The sequence below is a fragment of the Leptonychotes weddellii genome, chromosome 14 (genome assembly GCF_054177405.1).
Source record: "Leptonychotes weddellii isolate Sample4059 chromosome 14, ASM5417740v2, whole genome shotgun sequence".
Taxonomy (NCBI): domain Eukaryota; kingdom Metazoa; phylum Chordata; class Mammalia; order Carnivora; family Phocidae; genus Leptonychotes; species Leptonychotes weddellii.
In genome coordinates, this window is record NC_138382.1 from 10,284,610 (window position 1) to 10,302,316 (window position 17,707).

The following is a 17,707-nucleotide window of genomic DNA, read 5'->3' on the forward strand; positions in this document are numbered from 1 at the left end:
GATCTTATAAGGTTAGACCAATTTACTTCCAAAGCTGGTGGTTTTTGCATAAAATGTACTACTGATTCTATGTCTTCATGTTAATTAATTTTACTAATACAAATTAAAACTTACTAGAATACATATCCACAATGCATCTTTTTAAAAATCAAGGTTTCCTTTTTATTCATCTAGCACAAAACTATATTTCTTTATTTTAAAGATTTTATTTATTTGACAGAGAGAGACACAGTGAGAGAGGGATCACAAGCAGGGGGAGTGGGAGAGGGAGAAGCAGGCTTCCCGTGGAGCAGGGAGCCCGATGCGGGGCTCGATCCCAGGACCCTGGGATCATGACCTGAGCCGAAGGCAGATGCTTAACGACTGAGCCACCCAGGCGCCCCAGCACAAAACTTTATTAATCTTACTAGAATACTTTTCAAAATCAACTGCTGTGAATATCACTGAAGTTAGATTACGCAGCCATTTTCCCTTTACACAACCAAACCACAGAAAATCACAAAACAGTTTGAAAGGAATCATAAAAAAATTACCTAGTTCAAACCTTTTATTTCACAGATACAGAAACTAAAGCTGCTCTGAAATTAAATCTTTTGCCTCAAGTCAACTGCTAGTTAATTAATGAAAAAGGACTAAGAGCCACATATCTGAAGACTAGGTTCTTTCTCCTACATTGAGCTGCCCTATAAAATATACAATAAATTACATATATATGTGTGTGTGTATATATGTATGTATATATGATTATATATGCATGTATTAGACTAGTAAGAATCGTTTCTTGTTGAAGGATTTTTCAAGTCCTCTATAATAATGAGGAATTGGAGAACATGAATAAAAATGGTACTCCTACTTCTCTATTACCCTCTTTTCATTTTCACTGAACTTAATTATTTTCAGTGCCCAGTCTGCAAACTGAATTATGTGCCAGGCACTAGAGGGCTGGATGCTAGGAAAACAAAGGAAAACAAAAAGACATGATCCCTACCCTTAAGAAAGCTCTCAGTTATAATAAGTTCATAGCACCCTCCTAAAAGTCTCCCTTGCTGATTCTTCCTCGTCGCACAAACTCTAGAACAGTGCTGTCCAACAGAAATATGTGAATCACCAATGTGAGCCATGTATGTAATTTCCAATTTCCCAACAGCTACATAGGTACCTCAAACAATCTCATGGCCTTAAATACCACCCATTTTCTAGTGACTCCCAAATTTCTATCAGGCTTAGAACTTCTGCCTCAACTTTAGATTCCCGCACACAAACCTAACCTGTCCCAAACTGAGCACCTGACTTCCACCTGGCACTCTCCACCTCAGTTTGCTCCTCTTCCAGACAGAGGACTGACTCTTTCTGTAAAGGGCATCTCCATCCTTTTAGCTGCTCAGGCCAAACACCGGAGTCCAGCTTGACCCTCTTCCTTCTCCTTCCTGTATCTAGTTCATCATCTGTCTTTAAAACTGTTTATTAAATACAGTCAAAGCTTATATAGTTCCTAAAATACAGTGAGAATCATTACTTCGCACCTTTTCTACTGCTCAGTTAGACTTCAAGTCACAAGCATCTCTCACCTAAATTACCACAACCACTACCTAACTTCCTAACCCCTCCCTGCACTCCTACAGTCTACTTTCCACAGGACCTAAACTTTTTAAACCTAAGCGAGGTACTGTCCCTCCTCAGCTTTTATGACTTCTGATCTCACTCCAAGTAGAAGTCCAAGTTCCTCCAGCAGCGTAGGAAGATCAACAAAGCCCTATGAGGTATGGTCCATGACTCTCTCCCTCGTGCACGCTACTCCAGCAACACCGGGTACTGGCTGTCTTGCTGTCCCGGAACACCAAGGAACACCTTCAGCACCACTGAGAGCCTTCCCACTTGCTCCCGTTCCCTCTGCGTGGAATGCTCTTACCCCAGACACCACAGACTGATCCCCAAATCAGGCCAGTCTTTGCTCAGATGTCCCCTATGTAAAACTGCAATACTATTCTTCCCACTCTCTCTCTGGTCTTCCCCACTTTCTTGTCCCACTTTTTCTCCACAGGATTTAACCACCACTTGATTGCATGTATATTTTATTTAGTAATGTCTTTCTTTTCTTCCCCTAGTAGAATAAAATTCCACAAGGACAGGGTTTTGTTCATAATTCTATTTCCAGTGCCTAGAACTCAGCAGATAGCAATCAATAAATATTTGATAAATGAACAAATGCTGTCAAGTATTGTGTGGATTAAATTAGATCATGAATAAAGCTGTAATATTGTCCCTATAACACAGTAGCCACTCATGAACATTAGTCTTTTCCTTACCTGTGGTGGTGCTTTCCATAAAAGAAAAATCAGAATTCTAAAATTATGTAAATTTTAAAGCCTTATATCTCATTCTATACTTCTCTTACTCCTTACTCTAAATATGTGATCATTAATTATTCAAAAGACAACTTAAAAAGACATATAATAGAAATTGCCTAATTTTTAAAAATCAGTAGGTAGATACAAAATTCAGTAGGTATCATAGAACACTAACTCAGAATGTAACCTTGCTTAAAATACACAGAAAATTGAATAAAGTACTGTTTAAGTCATCTTTAAAGATTAAGAACCATAATTTATGGCTCTCTCCTATTGGAAAATTTAAAATGTATTCACAGTGTTCAACAGAACTTCACTTTTATTCATCTAGAACTTTATCCTGCTTTCCTCTAGGAGAATTTGTGTTAGTCTAAGAGACCACCATTTTTTTTTAAAAAAACCATACATACTGTTTAACTGAAAAAACTTCAATGAAAAAAAAATGAACCTGGTCTCAACTTTGGTATTTCTATATTTTGTGTTTAAAGCTAAAATAACTAGATTAAGGAACTAAGATATTAATAAAACGTGATCCCTTCCCAAAATACTGAGTGCCAGAGACTTCAAGTGATTGGCCCACAGAGGTCACAATGTTAGTGACTAAACTGAGACCAAAAAGTCATAGGCTTGAATCCTCATCCTACATACTTCCCACTGCACTTCACAAATATATAAACCAATGCCTCACAAACCAACCAATTGCCCCTACTCCTCTAAAAAGGAAGGAAAATAAAAACAAATGGTATACTGTAATTTGCAATGATGATTTCTATTTCAGACAGGAAAGTTTGTGGAGAAAAGACAGAAACATGCACAAAGGAGCTAAGTGTAAGTCAGAATTGTCCCAGAGATATTATAAAGATTGGGTAGAAGAAATAAGCATAAAATGCCATAGATACATGGTTTGTATTTCATTTTTCAAAAAGATGACAACTCATGGGGTTTACAGTTTTTCAGAAATTTGGACAATTTCATTTTATCACTGATGAGAATGACGTACCTTACGTTCCATGCAGTGGTAAAGTCTGGGTTTAGAAGCAGCAGGGTGCATGTGACATCTATCAGTTCTAAAATAAAGAGAAATCACATTATAAATAGTTCTACCCTTTGAAGCTTGGCTTTTCTTCAAGACCTTGTATATCTGTATCTTATCTTATGTTACTAATGTATATATACCATGTCATAGTAATTTTAATGGTAGATGCCCTGTTCTAAGCTGCCAAGACTTTTTTCTACTCTATGATAAAAATAACTCTTAAAAGTTGACACTGAAACAACTTTACAATACAATATGCCTAGAAAGACTATTCACTCATTCTTTTAAGAGTTTTTGGCTCTAATTTAATATTGACCAAGGAAAAGAAATAAAATTTCCATACCGTTACTCTTTTAATTCCACAAACATTTCAATAATAGTGCAAATTTTCAAAAGGGGAAAAAAGACCCACTCATAATCATTTAAAACAATTCATTTACATTCTCCTGCAAAGATTATCCTTTCTTACCCATATTTTTACATAGCCGTAGCAATGATAAATGCACCACTTTGTTCTCTTTTTTTCTGTCAATATTATTTGACATGCATTCTCCCATATTGCTACAGTATGCATTTTTAACAGCTGTATAACAATCCCTTAGTGTAATATACTAACATTTATCTTTATTATTCTTTAGGCTTTTTCCTGTTTGTTTTTACTACTATAGTTAATATTACTAGAAACACACTTTTTATCTCACAGATTATTTTCTCAGGACATAATTCCAGGAGTTGAACTATTATGTCAAACAATATAAATACCAGTATGGCTCCTACTAAGCATTTCCAAACTGTCCTTCAAATGAATGGTATCTATTCATATCGCCAAGAGTAACAGGAGTGCACTTATGTCCCTGTAACTCTAACCTATATAACCGCATTTAAAAAATGAATGCATCAGATAAAAAAATACTTTCTGTTTTATTTTACAACTTTATAACCATTAATATGAACTTTTTTCCTTTTTCTTTAGTATTTTCTATTTTCATTTTTTAACAGCCTATTCAATATTCATTAGCTATTTGGTGATCATGGTATTGACAGAATTCCCATATATTCAAATAAGCTCCATAAGCTTGTTTAATAGAGCAAAATCAGGGGCGCCTGGGTGGCTCAGTTAGTTAAGCGTCTGCCTTTGGCTCAGGTCATGATCCCAGGGTTCTGGGATCGAGCCGTACATCGGGCTCCCTGCTCCTCAGGGAGCCTGCTTCTCCCTCTCCCTCTGCCTGCTACTCTGCCTGCTTGTGTTCTCTCTGCCAAATAAATAAATAAAAAATCTTAAAAAAAAAAAACCAGAGCAAAATCAGCAATATAGTTAGACATACTGTCTTCATTTTACTAAAACTGAAAAGAGAATTTTAGGATTAAGATGATCAATGTAGGGGCATGAAATTAAGGGAACTTCTACCAAGCTCATATTAAACACAAGGTAAAATAAAATAATAAAAATAATTATAATTATTTAGCATTAGTGTATACCAGATACCACTGGAAGTCCTTTATTTACATTATTTCACTGAGTTCCCATGATTATGGTTCAAGATATTCTTGTTTTGCTTCAGAGATAAGGAAATTGACATTTAGAGAGTTTAAATAATTTGTCCCTGGGCACCCAACTGGTATATGGCAAAGTCAGCATCTGACTATTTTTAATAACTCAATTACACGGCAATTAAAACACCTGTCTATAATAAATAATGGGGACATCTCAGTGTTTAATAGACTTTTTAAAACATAAGAACATGCATGGGGCGCCTGGATGGCTTAGTCAGTTAAGCACCTGGGTGGCTCAGGTCATGATCTCAGGGTCCTGGGATCAAGTCCCACATCGGGCTTCCTGCCTAGTGGGGAGCCTGCTTCTCCCTCTGCCTGCCGCTCCCCCTGCTTGTGCTCTCTCTCTCTCAAATAAATAAAATCTTAAAAAAAAAAAAAAAAAAAGAACATGCATAAATATACCTCTATAGTCATTTTTATTTTTTTTTTAAAGATTTTATTTATTTATTTCACAGAGAGAGACACAGCGCGAGAGGGAACACAGGCAGGGGGGAGTGGAAGAGGGAGAAGCAGGCTTCCCGCTGAGCAGGGAGCTCGATGCAGGGCTCAACCCCAGGACCCTGGGATCATGACCTGAGCCAACGGCAGACGTTTAACTACTGAGCCACCGAGGTGCCCTACCTCTATAGTAATTTTAAAATACTCTAAGTGAACAAAAAAATCAATTATTTCATTCTCAACCATCTTAATAAAAGAAATTAACAATTATTGTGAGGCTATGATTTCATTACTGTAACATTCAATAAATGATACGATTAGCATACATTTTTGACTTCTTTCTTCCGCGTTACAAGTCATTATATGCATAAACACAGTATGTCCGTAAAGAATAATCTAATTAACCTCTTCATTCTTTTACTTTTAAGAAGCTTTTGGCACTAATTTAATATTTACCAAGAAAAATATAATTTTCTATACCATTATTTAATTCCACAGTATCCCAAGTATTAATTATGTTCAAATATTAAACTGGGACCTTAGGACTGACAGAAGGGATATAATGATAAATAAGACCTAATCTTGCCTTCTAAAAGGTTACCCTTTAGTTGGAGAGAACATACAAAGAATTATATAAGACAGAATGAAATAATTATGAACTGGAAACATATACCATATTTTGGGAACCACCAAAGCAGTTGAAATTAATTCTCACTGGAGTACCCAGGGAAGGCTATAAATGAATGAAGTGGTAAAGAGCACTGCAGACTGGAAAGAAGGAGCAAGGATAAAGAGGCATGGAAGTTCACACAGGGTGCTCTCCAAGAGATTGTGGGTATCAGAGCTTGACTAGAGCACGAGATACTGGGGAAATGTGCCAGAAAACTAGAACCTGGTGAGAAACAAGAACCCACAATCTCCTTGTCAGCCTCCTTTCTACTACCTGCCCTTCACATACTATACTCCACCAGAGCCAAACCCCACCATTCTCTAAACACAACTCCTATCTGACTACCTTCTCTGGATAATTCAGATTTACCTGCTTGCTCTTCTCTGCCAGAAATGTTCTCCTAGATCTGAATATCAAAACAAAACAACTTTCTTCATAAAGTCTCTCCTGACCTACCTACCTGGAAGCAATCTTTATTTCTATGTTCTGTATGTATCTTACTTTGTTACTGATACTGTATAAATAATCTCTTCTTGATGAGACTACATTTTCTGGAGGCAGGTCCTCTCTAACACATCTTCAGATTACTCATTCACTTAACAAAGATGAGAAAAATATGGCCCCTGTCCAAAAGAAGTTCCATGTGTACCCACAGCACAGAGGAGTTGTAAGCCATGCCACCTGGGTTTGAATCCCAGCTTCTCCACTTAATTGCCTATGTAACATAATGTTTTCGAACTTCAGTTTCCTTATCTGTGAAATAAGGATGATGAGAACATCAGTCTCTGTTGTGAGCCAATGAGATTCATTCCAGTTCTCCACAGCTATTTGACACACAGTGAATACTCAACCAAACCAAAGATTTGTTCAACGAAATACCATTGCCACTTACCAAGAAATGAATACTTTCAACATTAATCAAAGAAATCAGAAATGAGGCTGTTGTTCTTACAGTGAAACTATCTAAATTTCTAAACTTATAAAAAAAGGAATGAAAAAAACCAACGTGTTAAGGAGCTATATGGAAATGCTTCTGCATGATGGGAAGACTTCTAGAATTTCTTTTCAAGTCTACAATTTTTCAAAATCCATTCTACTACCTAGGTAACCTGGTGCTTATTGGACTCTCCCTTTTTGCATTAAGAAATGTGTGTAACCAACGGTAGTCGCCATTTGTTTGTACAGCTGACCCCTGAACAACATGGGTTTGTACCTCACAGGTCCATTTATATGCTACTTTTTTCCAATAAATACAGTATAGCACTGTAAATGTATTTTCTCTTCTTTATGATTTTCTTAACATTCTTTTCTCTAGCTTACTTTATTGTAAGAATACAGTAAATAATACATGTAACATACAAAATACGTGTTGACGATTCATGTTATCAGTAAGGCTTCTGATCAACAATAGGCTGTTACTAGTTAAGTTTTGGGGGAGTCAAAAGTTATACGCATATTTTTGAATGCACTAGGCGTGGTTGAGTCCAGCGCCCCAATCCCTGCATTGCTGAAGGGTCAATTGTACTTCTAACACAACTCTCCTCTCCCACTCATAATTGAAGACAAGTCCATCCTCCAACACAGAGATACTTCTATATAGCAAGGCAAGGCAGAAACCAGTAAACACAGAATATACCCAAGTTGCCACTTTTCATTTTGTGGCTGTGTGGAAAGGAAAGCTAATCAAAGTAAGGCTTCCTCTACCAGAGGGACTCACCCTACCTGGTAGGGCAACAGCAATTGCTGGATTCAAAGCCCAGCTCTAACAATTCCCAGAAAGTTCCTGGGCAAGTCACTTAATCTCTCTGTGCCTCTGTGTCCTCCTCATATGTAAAATGGAGCTAATAACTGTACTACCTCATGGGGTATTAAATGATTCACACTCATGAAGCGTTAGGACAATACCTGACACACAGTAAGCACTCAATGAGAATTCCAGTTTCAAAGCCTGTATCTCCTAGCCCAGTTCCTGGGATTGGATGCCACCAGAGGGAGGAAAACAATCTCCTAAGCTCGCTAAGGAGTGACTTCTGAGCAGGTTATTTCTCACCTTCTCAGCATCTCAGGATTTAAAACATCAACACCCTCACGGGTTGTGCATAAAACACATACAGCCACAAGCCCCTTTTCCCTTCTCTCTGACAAACTGCCAACTCCTCCCCACTCAGGACTCAAGTTCAGATAGGACCTCCTTCAGGAAGCATTCCAGTCAGATCCAAGAGGTGCGGGTGAAGTGAAATTTCAGAAATGGGAAAGGGCCAAAGAAAGAGAAGTAACCAGTTTAGAAATATTGGACATAATGGAAGAATCATTCCCGAATTACATGTATTTTTCTTTTTTTCTTCCCCACTGGTTCTGGTTAAATCAGAGAAAGGAACTAGTGTTTCTTGAGAGCCTACTATGTGTGAGGCACTGTGCTGGTGCTTTATACACACTAACTCATGTGATCCTCTCAATAACCCTCTGAAACCTTTCACAATTCCCTTCTTTTGGTGACGAAATAGGAAGAGGTTAAATAATTTGCCTGAAGTCACTGCTAAGTGACTGCAGCATGCTGATAAACTGAGTCTACATCCAGATATTTTCCTTCAAAGCAGATGGTCTTTCCACTCTAGCACACTGCCTACAATTACTTTGTCCTCTTCAAGTGAGGAGTGAACCAAGATCAAATGATAAACATGTATGATCAACAGTTGACGGTAACGATTTTACTTCTACATTTAACAACCATATACCATATTCTTTGTTACCCAGAAGATGTGACCTGCTGATATCCCTATGGTCTCCTGTAATTAAACAGATCTCTCGCAAATACCAGAACATATACCAGCAAATGAATGTTCCTTTGTTAAACCACTCCGACATATGACTAACTCATCATCACATCACAAGGGGAAAATGAATCAGGGCATATTATACACAGGAAAGTAGCTAAATACCAACTGTGACAAGGAGAGGACAAAAGGATGCTACAGAAAAGTCAGAGAAAAATCAATTCTTTCTTTGCCGCAATGGGATTCCAGAAATGGCCCAAAGCCAGCAGTCACCTGGTAATGGTCACTGCTTTTGCCAACTGCCTCTGACAGAGATATGTTTTCCTGCATCTAGAAGTAAATCTAAGGTCAACTGGGTTGGTTAATCTCATTCTCCAAAATACATTCTGGTGACCACAAGAAGAGAGACTTGAGATAAAGCTATGCAGTAAACACCAGAAAGGCCCTTTTATTACAGAATCCAGTTGCCAGACTAAGCTAAATCCTCTTGCTTACCAAACTCTTGTTACGTATTTAACAAATATCTACTGAAAACATACAGGTGCTGAGGACATAAAGACAAGCCATCATCCCTCTTTTTAACAAACTCATAATCTACCTGGGGGAAATGTTTAAATAATCAACTACGATAAAGCATGGTGAGTGCTACTATGCAAGCAGTCTAAATAAGACTCCTGTAGGAGTGAAGAGAATTACTGCTTCCTGAAGCAGTCAAACAGCCTTCGTGTGTGTGTGTGTGTGCGCGCGCGCGCATACAATGCCAGTCACAACAATGGTGACAAGCTGAGATGCAAACCTAGCCTCAGCAAAAGCATGCAAGTAAAGCAGGAGGACACAGCGAAGTCCGAGGATGGAACAGAGTATGTTGTGGCTGGGAGGTATATCAAATGCTGCAGACTCTAATGCTTCTAGGGTTCAAATGAACGTCAAAAAAGTAGCAAAGCAAACCTGATGATAAGTAGCAACTGATCTCTGCCTTAGTGTCTGAAGGACATGAGGAGGTTGTAGCAAACTGGAACAGGCTTACCTAGTCAAGACAAGCAGAGGCTAGGAGCCCCAGCCAATTGTCGCTGTGCAGAAGTTCATGTACCCAACGCTTCTGAGTTTTCAAGTAAAGACAGATCCAGATTTCCATCCGAACTTTAGAAGTTCATCCTGACTTTAAATGTTTACCCAACTTATTAAAAACAGTTTAAGAAACATTATATAAGCCAAAACAAAACCTATCTGTGGGCTGACATCAGTCTGGGAGCCGAGAACATACAACGCCTGATGCTGAATGTAAAGCAGAGGAAAAGGCTGGTAATGAAGGCTGGGGACAGACTGGGAAGGTCCTCGAATCCTATACCATAGAGTTTCAACTCCAACTTGACCCTGTAGGCATCATGAAATAAGATGCACAGATCCGTATCTCAGAAAAGCATCTTTCAAACGTTTCTAAGAAGTGTTGCTGAGAAGTATTGTTTGAAATGATTGGCTGGTGGCATGATGAACATGGATTACAGAAGAAGAGACTGAAAACAGAGTAGACCAGCCTAGAGATAATCACATTTGTCCAGGAGAGAAAGAAGACAGGAAGAGCAGAAGATGGCCATTAAAGAGAGCACAGTTGGCAGAAGCTGTGAGAAAGAGGGAGCAGCAAGGGAAAATGATGGGAGCACACGCTTGGAGACAGTCCAAGTGCGGGACAGAGCTCTACTCGGCCAGGACTCCAATGCTGTGGACTTCTCTCTTGCTTCTTGTTTTTGTCGTGGATTTCTCAAAAATCAGAATTACAGTATCATTCCTCTCCCAACCAAATAGGGCTACTACTGCAGCAGACTTAAAAAATATCAGTCTCTAAGTAATGAACAGGGATGCTGTGATGGTTAACTCTGGTTTTACGGTTAAACTCGACTGGCTACAGGGTGTCCAGATTAAACATTATTAAACGTTACTTCTGAGTGTGTCTGTGAGATTAGCATTTATTTATTTATTTATTATTTATTTATTTATTTGACAGAGAGAGAGAGACACAGCGAGAGAGGGAACACAAGCAGGGGGAGAGGGAGAAGCAGGCCTCCTGCTGAGCAGGGAGCCCGATGCGGGGCCCGATCCCAGGACCCTGAGATCATGACCTGAGCCGAAGGCAGACACTTAACGACTGAGCCACCCAGGCACCCCGTGAGATTAGCATTTAAATCAGTGGACTCCATGAAGTAGATTGCCCTCCCCAATGTGGGTGGGCATCAACCAATCTGTTGAGGGCCTGTGTACAACAAAAGGAGGAAGCAGGAGGTCTTTGATCCTTTGTGCTTCCTGTCTGTCTGCTTGAGTTAGGGCATCTCATCTAATCTTCTCTGGCCTTTGGACTGGGATTTAAACCTTTGGCTCCCCCAGGGTCTGAGGCCTTCAGACACAAGCTAAATTTTATCATTGGCTTTCTTGGGTCTCCAGCTTGAAGAAAGCAGACTGTGGGACTTCTCAGCCTCCACAATAATGTCAGCCTATTTGTCACAAGAAATCTCTCTCCCTATATATAAAATTTTCTGGTTGTTTCTCTGGAGAACTCTAACCAGTACAGATGCTTTCCAAACATCTAAGGAATTCAGCACATTAATGAGAGAATGAACTCAGTTTGGTTAAAAAGAAAAAAATCTATCCTAAGAATAAAGGTCACTTTCAGTTACAGAATACATTCCTAGGTGATGCCTAGGATTTGGGCATGATCAATCACACAGACACTGACATTTCTGAAATTCTTAAACTGAGAGCTTTGTTCACTTGCTCTTATATATATTTTCTATAAAAACAGCTTTAAAGGTACAGCATTTTCACAAAATAACTGCTTTTTCCTAATATTTTTTACTTTTTTTCCTTAGCAATATTCACCTCTGTGTAACAAATGCTTCAGTTCACAAGTTTGGCAGAATTCTCTTATGTTAATCAGCATTTTCAGGTATCTTTTTTCTGTCACCTCAGAAATTCATTCCATGTTTTTACTGTTAATACACAACCTGAGTATGTGATACTACACTAACCTATATGCTGTCACCACCCACCGAAAAAGTGAAATTAAAAACTGTTTCCATGAGGATGTAAGTTAGAATAATGTCAAGTTGCTTCTGTACTCACACACAGTTGCACCAGAACTCAAAATTTAGATGCTAGCTATTCGTGTGAGTGAGCTTAACCATTTGATCTTCTGCCTGGGTCTTCTTGGGCCTATCAAGACTAAAACTCCAAGATGAGGAGACTCAGCAAAGCCTGCAGTGCAGTGTCCAGAGAGACAAGACGCAGGGAAATGGAAAGAAGGACCTGGAGGGCTGCAGGGAGAGGGCAAGCTAGGCTAGCATACGAGAATGGGCAAAAAATGATGATCCGAAACAACATTAACAGTAGCCTTTGACATTTTAAAAATTTACACTGTTTCTTCTCTACTACAAAAGCATCATTCTATCTCCCCACCTCCCCAAGCTGGTTACATATTGGCTCAATTATACATTTTTGTGTGCCAGAACATACACAATACAGCTGTGTTTGGCAAAAAAAAACCTTGATGGATTCATATGGCATTATTTCATATCTTAATGTTACTGAAACTTACTATAGGTTTCAAAAACAACTATCTACTTAGGGTGATGGAAGGGAGAATGAAAGAGGACCTAACAATGGATAAATATCCTTACCTTTGAATTTATGGCTAAACTTATACCTTTAAGTTTATGCCACAAACTTAAGCTATGTCATAAATGTAGGCATAGTCTTATAAGAAATAATTATCAGAGGACTGATTGAGTGAAACACACAAAAAACAGAAACTATTTCACATTAAATCTTCAAGTCAGATTCCTTTCCTACTGGTCTAAACAGGGAAAAGTTCTATTATGACAGTATGTTAAGGACAATGCTAAGAGGAATACAAGGAAATCAGTATGTCATGCCTTTGGCAACACTCCACAAAGAGATTGTTTTTCACCCAAGTGTAAGCTTCTTGAGTAAAAGGAACATGTATTATTCATCTTTTTATCCCCACAGTACTTAGAACAGCTTCTGGTATGAGTAGGCTCATGGTAATGGCTACCAAACTGGTCATTAAAATTCTCTAGGAAACAAAGTTCTTATTCAAAACGAGCCTCCAGGCGTACTGAGCACTTCGGAAGGTACGGCTGTATGTGGGAAGGGGCAGCTTTACAAAACAGTTAAGAACACGGTCTTGGATGAGTACTTTTTTTTTTTTTAAACCTAAAAAGTAAAGGGAATTCGTGCACATGGAGGCTTAATACTGCATATGGGGGAAAGCTAAGAAAAGAGACCAGGTAGGATGAATAGAGATTGTCCCATGTGGCAAAGAACTGTCTCAGAGGAGCCAAAGAAGTGAATGCTGGGATGGTTTTCTTTTGCTTATATCAGCATAGTTAGAAGACACAGAGGGCCAGAGCGCCATTGGGATTCACAGCACAACAGCACCTCCATAAATCACTGAGCTGGGTCACAGCGTAACTACCAGCATCATGCCTCTGTTATCCCATTTGGTCTCCTACCAAAATGAGTTCTATTGCTTACAGAGTTCCTAAAGGATTAGAAACCAGAGAATCTAAGCTTGTAGGAACTAGAGTCCTCTTCAGTACTTTTCCAACTTCCTTTTATAGCCATAGGATGTCTTCTTCAAATAAAATCTTATAAATAACCCTGATACATAAAAAGGTAAAATCAGAACTGCTCTGATTTACTGTCCAGGCTGCAGTAGGTAGCCTGGGATCCTGTATCACTATGGAGGCAAAATGTGAAAACTACTGACAGGTCCAAACTCCTCATTTGACAGAGAGGTTAAGCTGCCACCCAGGCAGTGAATGAAAGAGCCAGAACCAAAATCTAGGAATGCCAACACCCAGAGAAGGTTCTTCCCCCTGTATTCCATGCTGTTTCTAAAAAACAGAGGAGGACAGAGTTCATACTCACCATCTTTGTTCAGCCATTGCTTTCTCGTTCTGTACAAAAGGAGCTTGTTGTGGACATATGGTAAGAGGAACTTGACACACCAGCTCTCCACACCAAGTTTGTTTTCAACCAGGACTATGGGACTCCGGTTATACCTAGCTTCAGGACATGGGATCAGGCCAATTTCATCTCTTAATATGTAAAACAAAAAGAAGAATTAAAGATAAGCCTATTAGTTTTTCCAACATTTTTCAAATCTTACAGACTATTAAAAAGAAAAATAACAGATTTCTCTTTCTCTCTTTTTTTTTTAAAGAGTTATTTATTTTTTGTGGGGGAAGAGGGAGAGAGAGAGAGAGGAAGGGCAGAGGAAGAAGGAGAGAATCTTCAAGCAGACTCCTTCCTGAGTATAGAGCCTGATGTGGGGCTCAATCCCAGGACCCTGAGATCATGACTTGAACTGAAATCAAGAGTCAGACACTTAACTGACTGAGCCACCCAGGCGCCCCCATATTTCCCTTTCTTAAAAATACTATTTAGGGGCGCCTGGGTGGCTCAGTCGTTAAGCATCTGTCTCCAGCTCAGGTCATGATCCCAGGGTCCTGGGATCGTGTCCCAGATCGGGCTCCCTGCTCCGTGGGAAGCCTGCTTCTCCCACTCTCACTCCCCTTGCTTGTGTTCCCTCTCTCGCTGTGTCTCTCTCTGTCAAATAAATAAATAAAATCTTTAAAAAAAAAAAAATACTATTTAGCTCACCTGCTGGATTAGTAGAAATTTTAAAAAAATGTTTTTTAATATAGACAAGAGTACAGGAAAATTAGTATGCTAACTCCCTATTGACAAAAATGAAAATTGGTCTAAACTTCGGATGGAAATTTGAAAATGTCTTCCAAATTTTAAATTGCATATACTCTGGGGGCGCCTGGGTGGCTCAGTCGTTAAGCGTCTGCCTTCAGCTCAGGTCATGGTCCCAGGGTCCTGGGATCGAGCCCCACTTCGGGCTCCCTGCTCTGCGGGAAGCCTGCTTCTCCCTCTCCCACTCCCCCTGTTTGTGTTCCCTCTCTCGCTGTGTCTCTCTCTGTCAAATAAATAAATAAAATCTTAAAAAAAAAAAAATTGCATATACTCTGAGCCTCAGTGATTCCACTGCTCAGAAATTATCCTATGCCAAAATGTGTCAATAGGATGTTTACTGCAACACTGCAACAAAACTGGAAACAATCTAAGTATGTATCAATATAAGACTGGTAGAATAAATAGGCTAATCCATGTGGTAGAGGTGTACAAAAATGAGGCAGATCAGCATATGCTGGAATGGAAAAGATGCCAAGATATATAAAACCAGAAAAAGAGCATACTAAGTGTATGGCATAAAGCATTTTGTATAATTTTTTTCAAAGAAGGATCCCAAGAAATTGGGGCGGGGAGAGAAAAAGTATTTTATTTTTATACAGTTTAAATTTTCTAATCATTTGTATGTATTATTTCTATTATTTAAAAAATGTCAACAAATGTACTTACACTTGCCTAGTAATATATGCAGAGAAGAAACAAATTATCAACAAAAGTTATCTTGTCAATGAGATTGTGGGCCATTTTCTTTATAATCTTTATAATCTTCATACTTCTTTATAATCCTTCATACTTCATTGAATTAAAAAAAAACAAATACACACTGATAAATGTTGCTAAAACACAAAATACATTTCAGAATTTAGGTCATTTTCATTTAAGGCAGCATCTATGTCCTTCACTCTGCCTCACCTTAAATTGAAAATTTACATTTGAGGCGAAGATTTAATAAATGATATGTACAGCAGCTGATTTACATAGTAAACGAACCAGCAAACATAAAAATGGTTTTGCAAAAACTGCACACGCCTTTCAATTACAAAGATGTTGTGATAACTGCCTACATTAAAGAAAGAAAAAAGTGGTTTTCAGAGCTTATGTATGACATTTTCTATTGCGTCCCCGGGATTCTTCAACCAAGAACACAGTAGTTTGGTAGATACAAGAGGGGGAAACAGGAACAATTACAGGTTATAAGAAAAGCCCTCCTTATTTGGTAGGCCACCATCACAAATTGGTGGGAGGCTGTGGAACTAAAACAGAATCTCTCCTGGAAACTCTACACTAGATAGTTCAGAGGTAACCTACTTTCTACTGATCACTTCATTAATGACACAGGGATCCATCAGTAAACAAGGGTACTACTCTAGGGGTTAAGTCACTAACCATTCTTTCAAGCTGATTTCACCTGAAGTAGATTTTAAGACCTAAGGCTTTCTGTCCTTACAACTGGCTCAACTGATTCAGAGGTGTTCTGATATACCACATCAGCACTACCTAAGCATCTTCTGAGTACGAAAATGTACTGGTACTATGTTAGGTCCTGAAAATGCAAAAATGAATAAAACAACGTGGTCCCAGACTTGGAAGTGCTGCTGGTTTTGATGAAAATTGTATCAATATCTATAATAATATGTTAACACTTTGCCATTCCAGTAGTACAAAGTTGTGTAGGAAGCATGAAGCAATGCTGAGAGCGCATCTGAGCTCAACATCCAGTATTTCAAAAAGTTTTTGCATTTGTATTTGGTTAATGTGACATCTACCTAATTCACCATTAGGACACCTTGCCACATCCAGAGCTATCCCTAACATATGTCTGTATCTCTGGTATTTTCTGGTATTCAGGTATTATTATAGAAAATAGAACATTTAAAAATTAAACTAGAATTACAATAAAAAAAAACTCAGTGTAATTATTTAAGGAAGTCTGTTGTCTGAGATCTAATAACAACTTACAACACTTCAAAGAACTGCCTAAGTCAACAATATGAATGCTAGAGTAACAAGAATAAACAAGAATAAAAGATCCTACCTTTGGGTACAGTCCATTTGCGGGGAAGGGGGCAGAGTTACTTAAATTCACAATGTAAAAACCTGCCTTGCTCATTATTTACGCTGAAAATAAAATGCCCAATTAATAATTCAGTACCTAAATGAAAGGACAGAGCCATCTGCATGAATAAAAAACATACTTCTTTAGTTGGGTACCATTCTTCCGAGAACTAATTTTAAAAAACAAGAATGCCTTGATACAGCAGATGCTCAATAACTGCTCTGAAAGGCTGATTATCATGCACTTCAGCGAGCAAAGTCAAATAAATTGTTTTCAAAGAATGTCACTTCTTGATTCTCCAAAAGAACATTATCTCTGACTTCCTTCTAATGCAATGGGTCCAAGTCCTAGCTCTGTCAATATTTTATATATATTGGCCTTAAATATCATTTGGCCTCTACAGACTTTAATTTCCTCATTTGTAAAATGGCAGAGTTGCATTCCATCTCTAAATAAGGGAAATGGACTGCTAGGGTCTCCTCCAGCTTTCAAATTCTGACTGAGAAACCTGGCAGTTATTCTCAGGGAAGTGGCCATATCAGGGAATGTAAAGCACTAGGGAAAACAAAACATGAAAAGAGAGGTAGTAGGATGTATACTAAAGTGCTCCATCTTCCAAGGTCCAGGGTTCTAGCTAGCCTCCATTCTACCACTGACAGTCAAATGGGAATGTGGCAAGTCATTTGTCATTGGTATCCTTATCTGAAATACATAATAATGCCTCTTAGGAAGAGCAAATATGACAAGGTAAAGAATGTGGTAAGCTCCGAAGTGACAGGCAAAGATGAAGTGTATTAACTTTAATTCAGTTAAGAGCCTGAGGCCAACCAGAAAAGTTACTTGATTAACAGATGGGAAGGTGAAGCAAAAACGTTAAGCCTTTGTCAAGTGATCTGACCCTAAAATACAGTGCTTTGCTGCTTCCTAAAAATATAATCTGTACTTGATAAAGATAGGTACGTCAATAAGCTTCCAAGTAACAGTGTGTTTGACTTCAGTGTGTTTGACTTCTATGCTGAGTCCCTCAGGTCATAGTCCACTTTTTTCAGACAATTTAGA

The 17,707-nt window shown here is 38.5% G+C and overlaps 1 protein-coding gene across 1 annotated transcript in view; it reads right to left on the reverse strand.

Annotated features, from left to right (window-relative positions):
• Window positions 1-16,644, reverse strand: part of PTAR1 (protein prenyltransferase alpha subunit repeat containing 1) — a 43,471-nt gene extending 26,827 nt beyond the window's left edge. Inside the window, exons 1-3 of the mRNA XM_081804063.1 lie at window positions 16,628-16,644; window positions 13,762-13,931; window positions 3,349-3,415 (exon numbers count right to left, since the gene is read on the reverse strand). Of these exons, the coding sequence (XP_081660189.1) occupies window positions 3,349-3,415; window positions 13,762-13,931; window positions 16,628-16,644 (254 nt within the window). The remainder of the gene's footprint in view (window positions 1-3,348; window positions 3,416-13,761; window positions 13,932-16,627) is intronic.
• Between the last annotated feature and the right edge of the window lie 1,063 nt (window positions 16,645-17,707).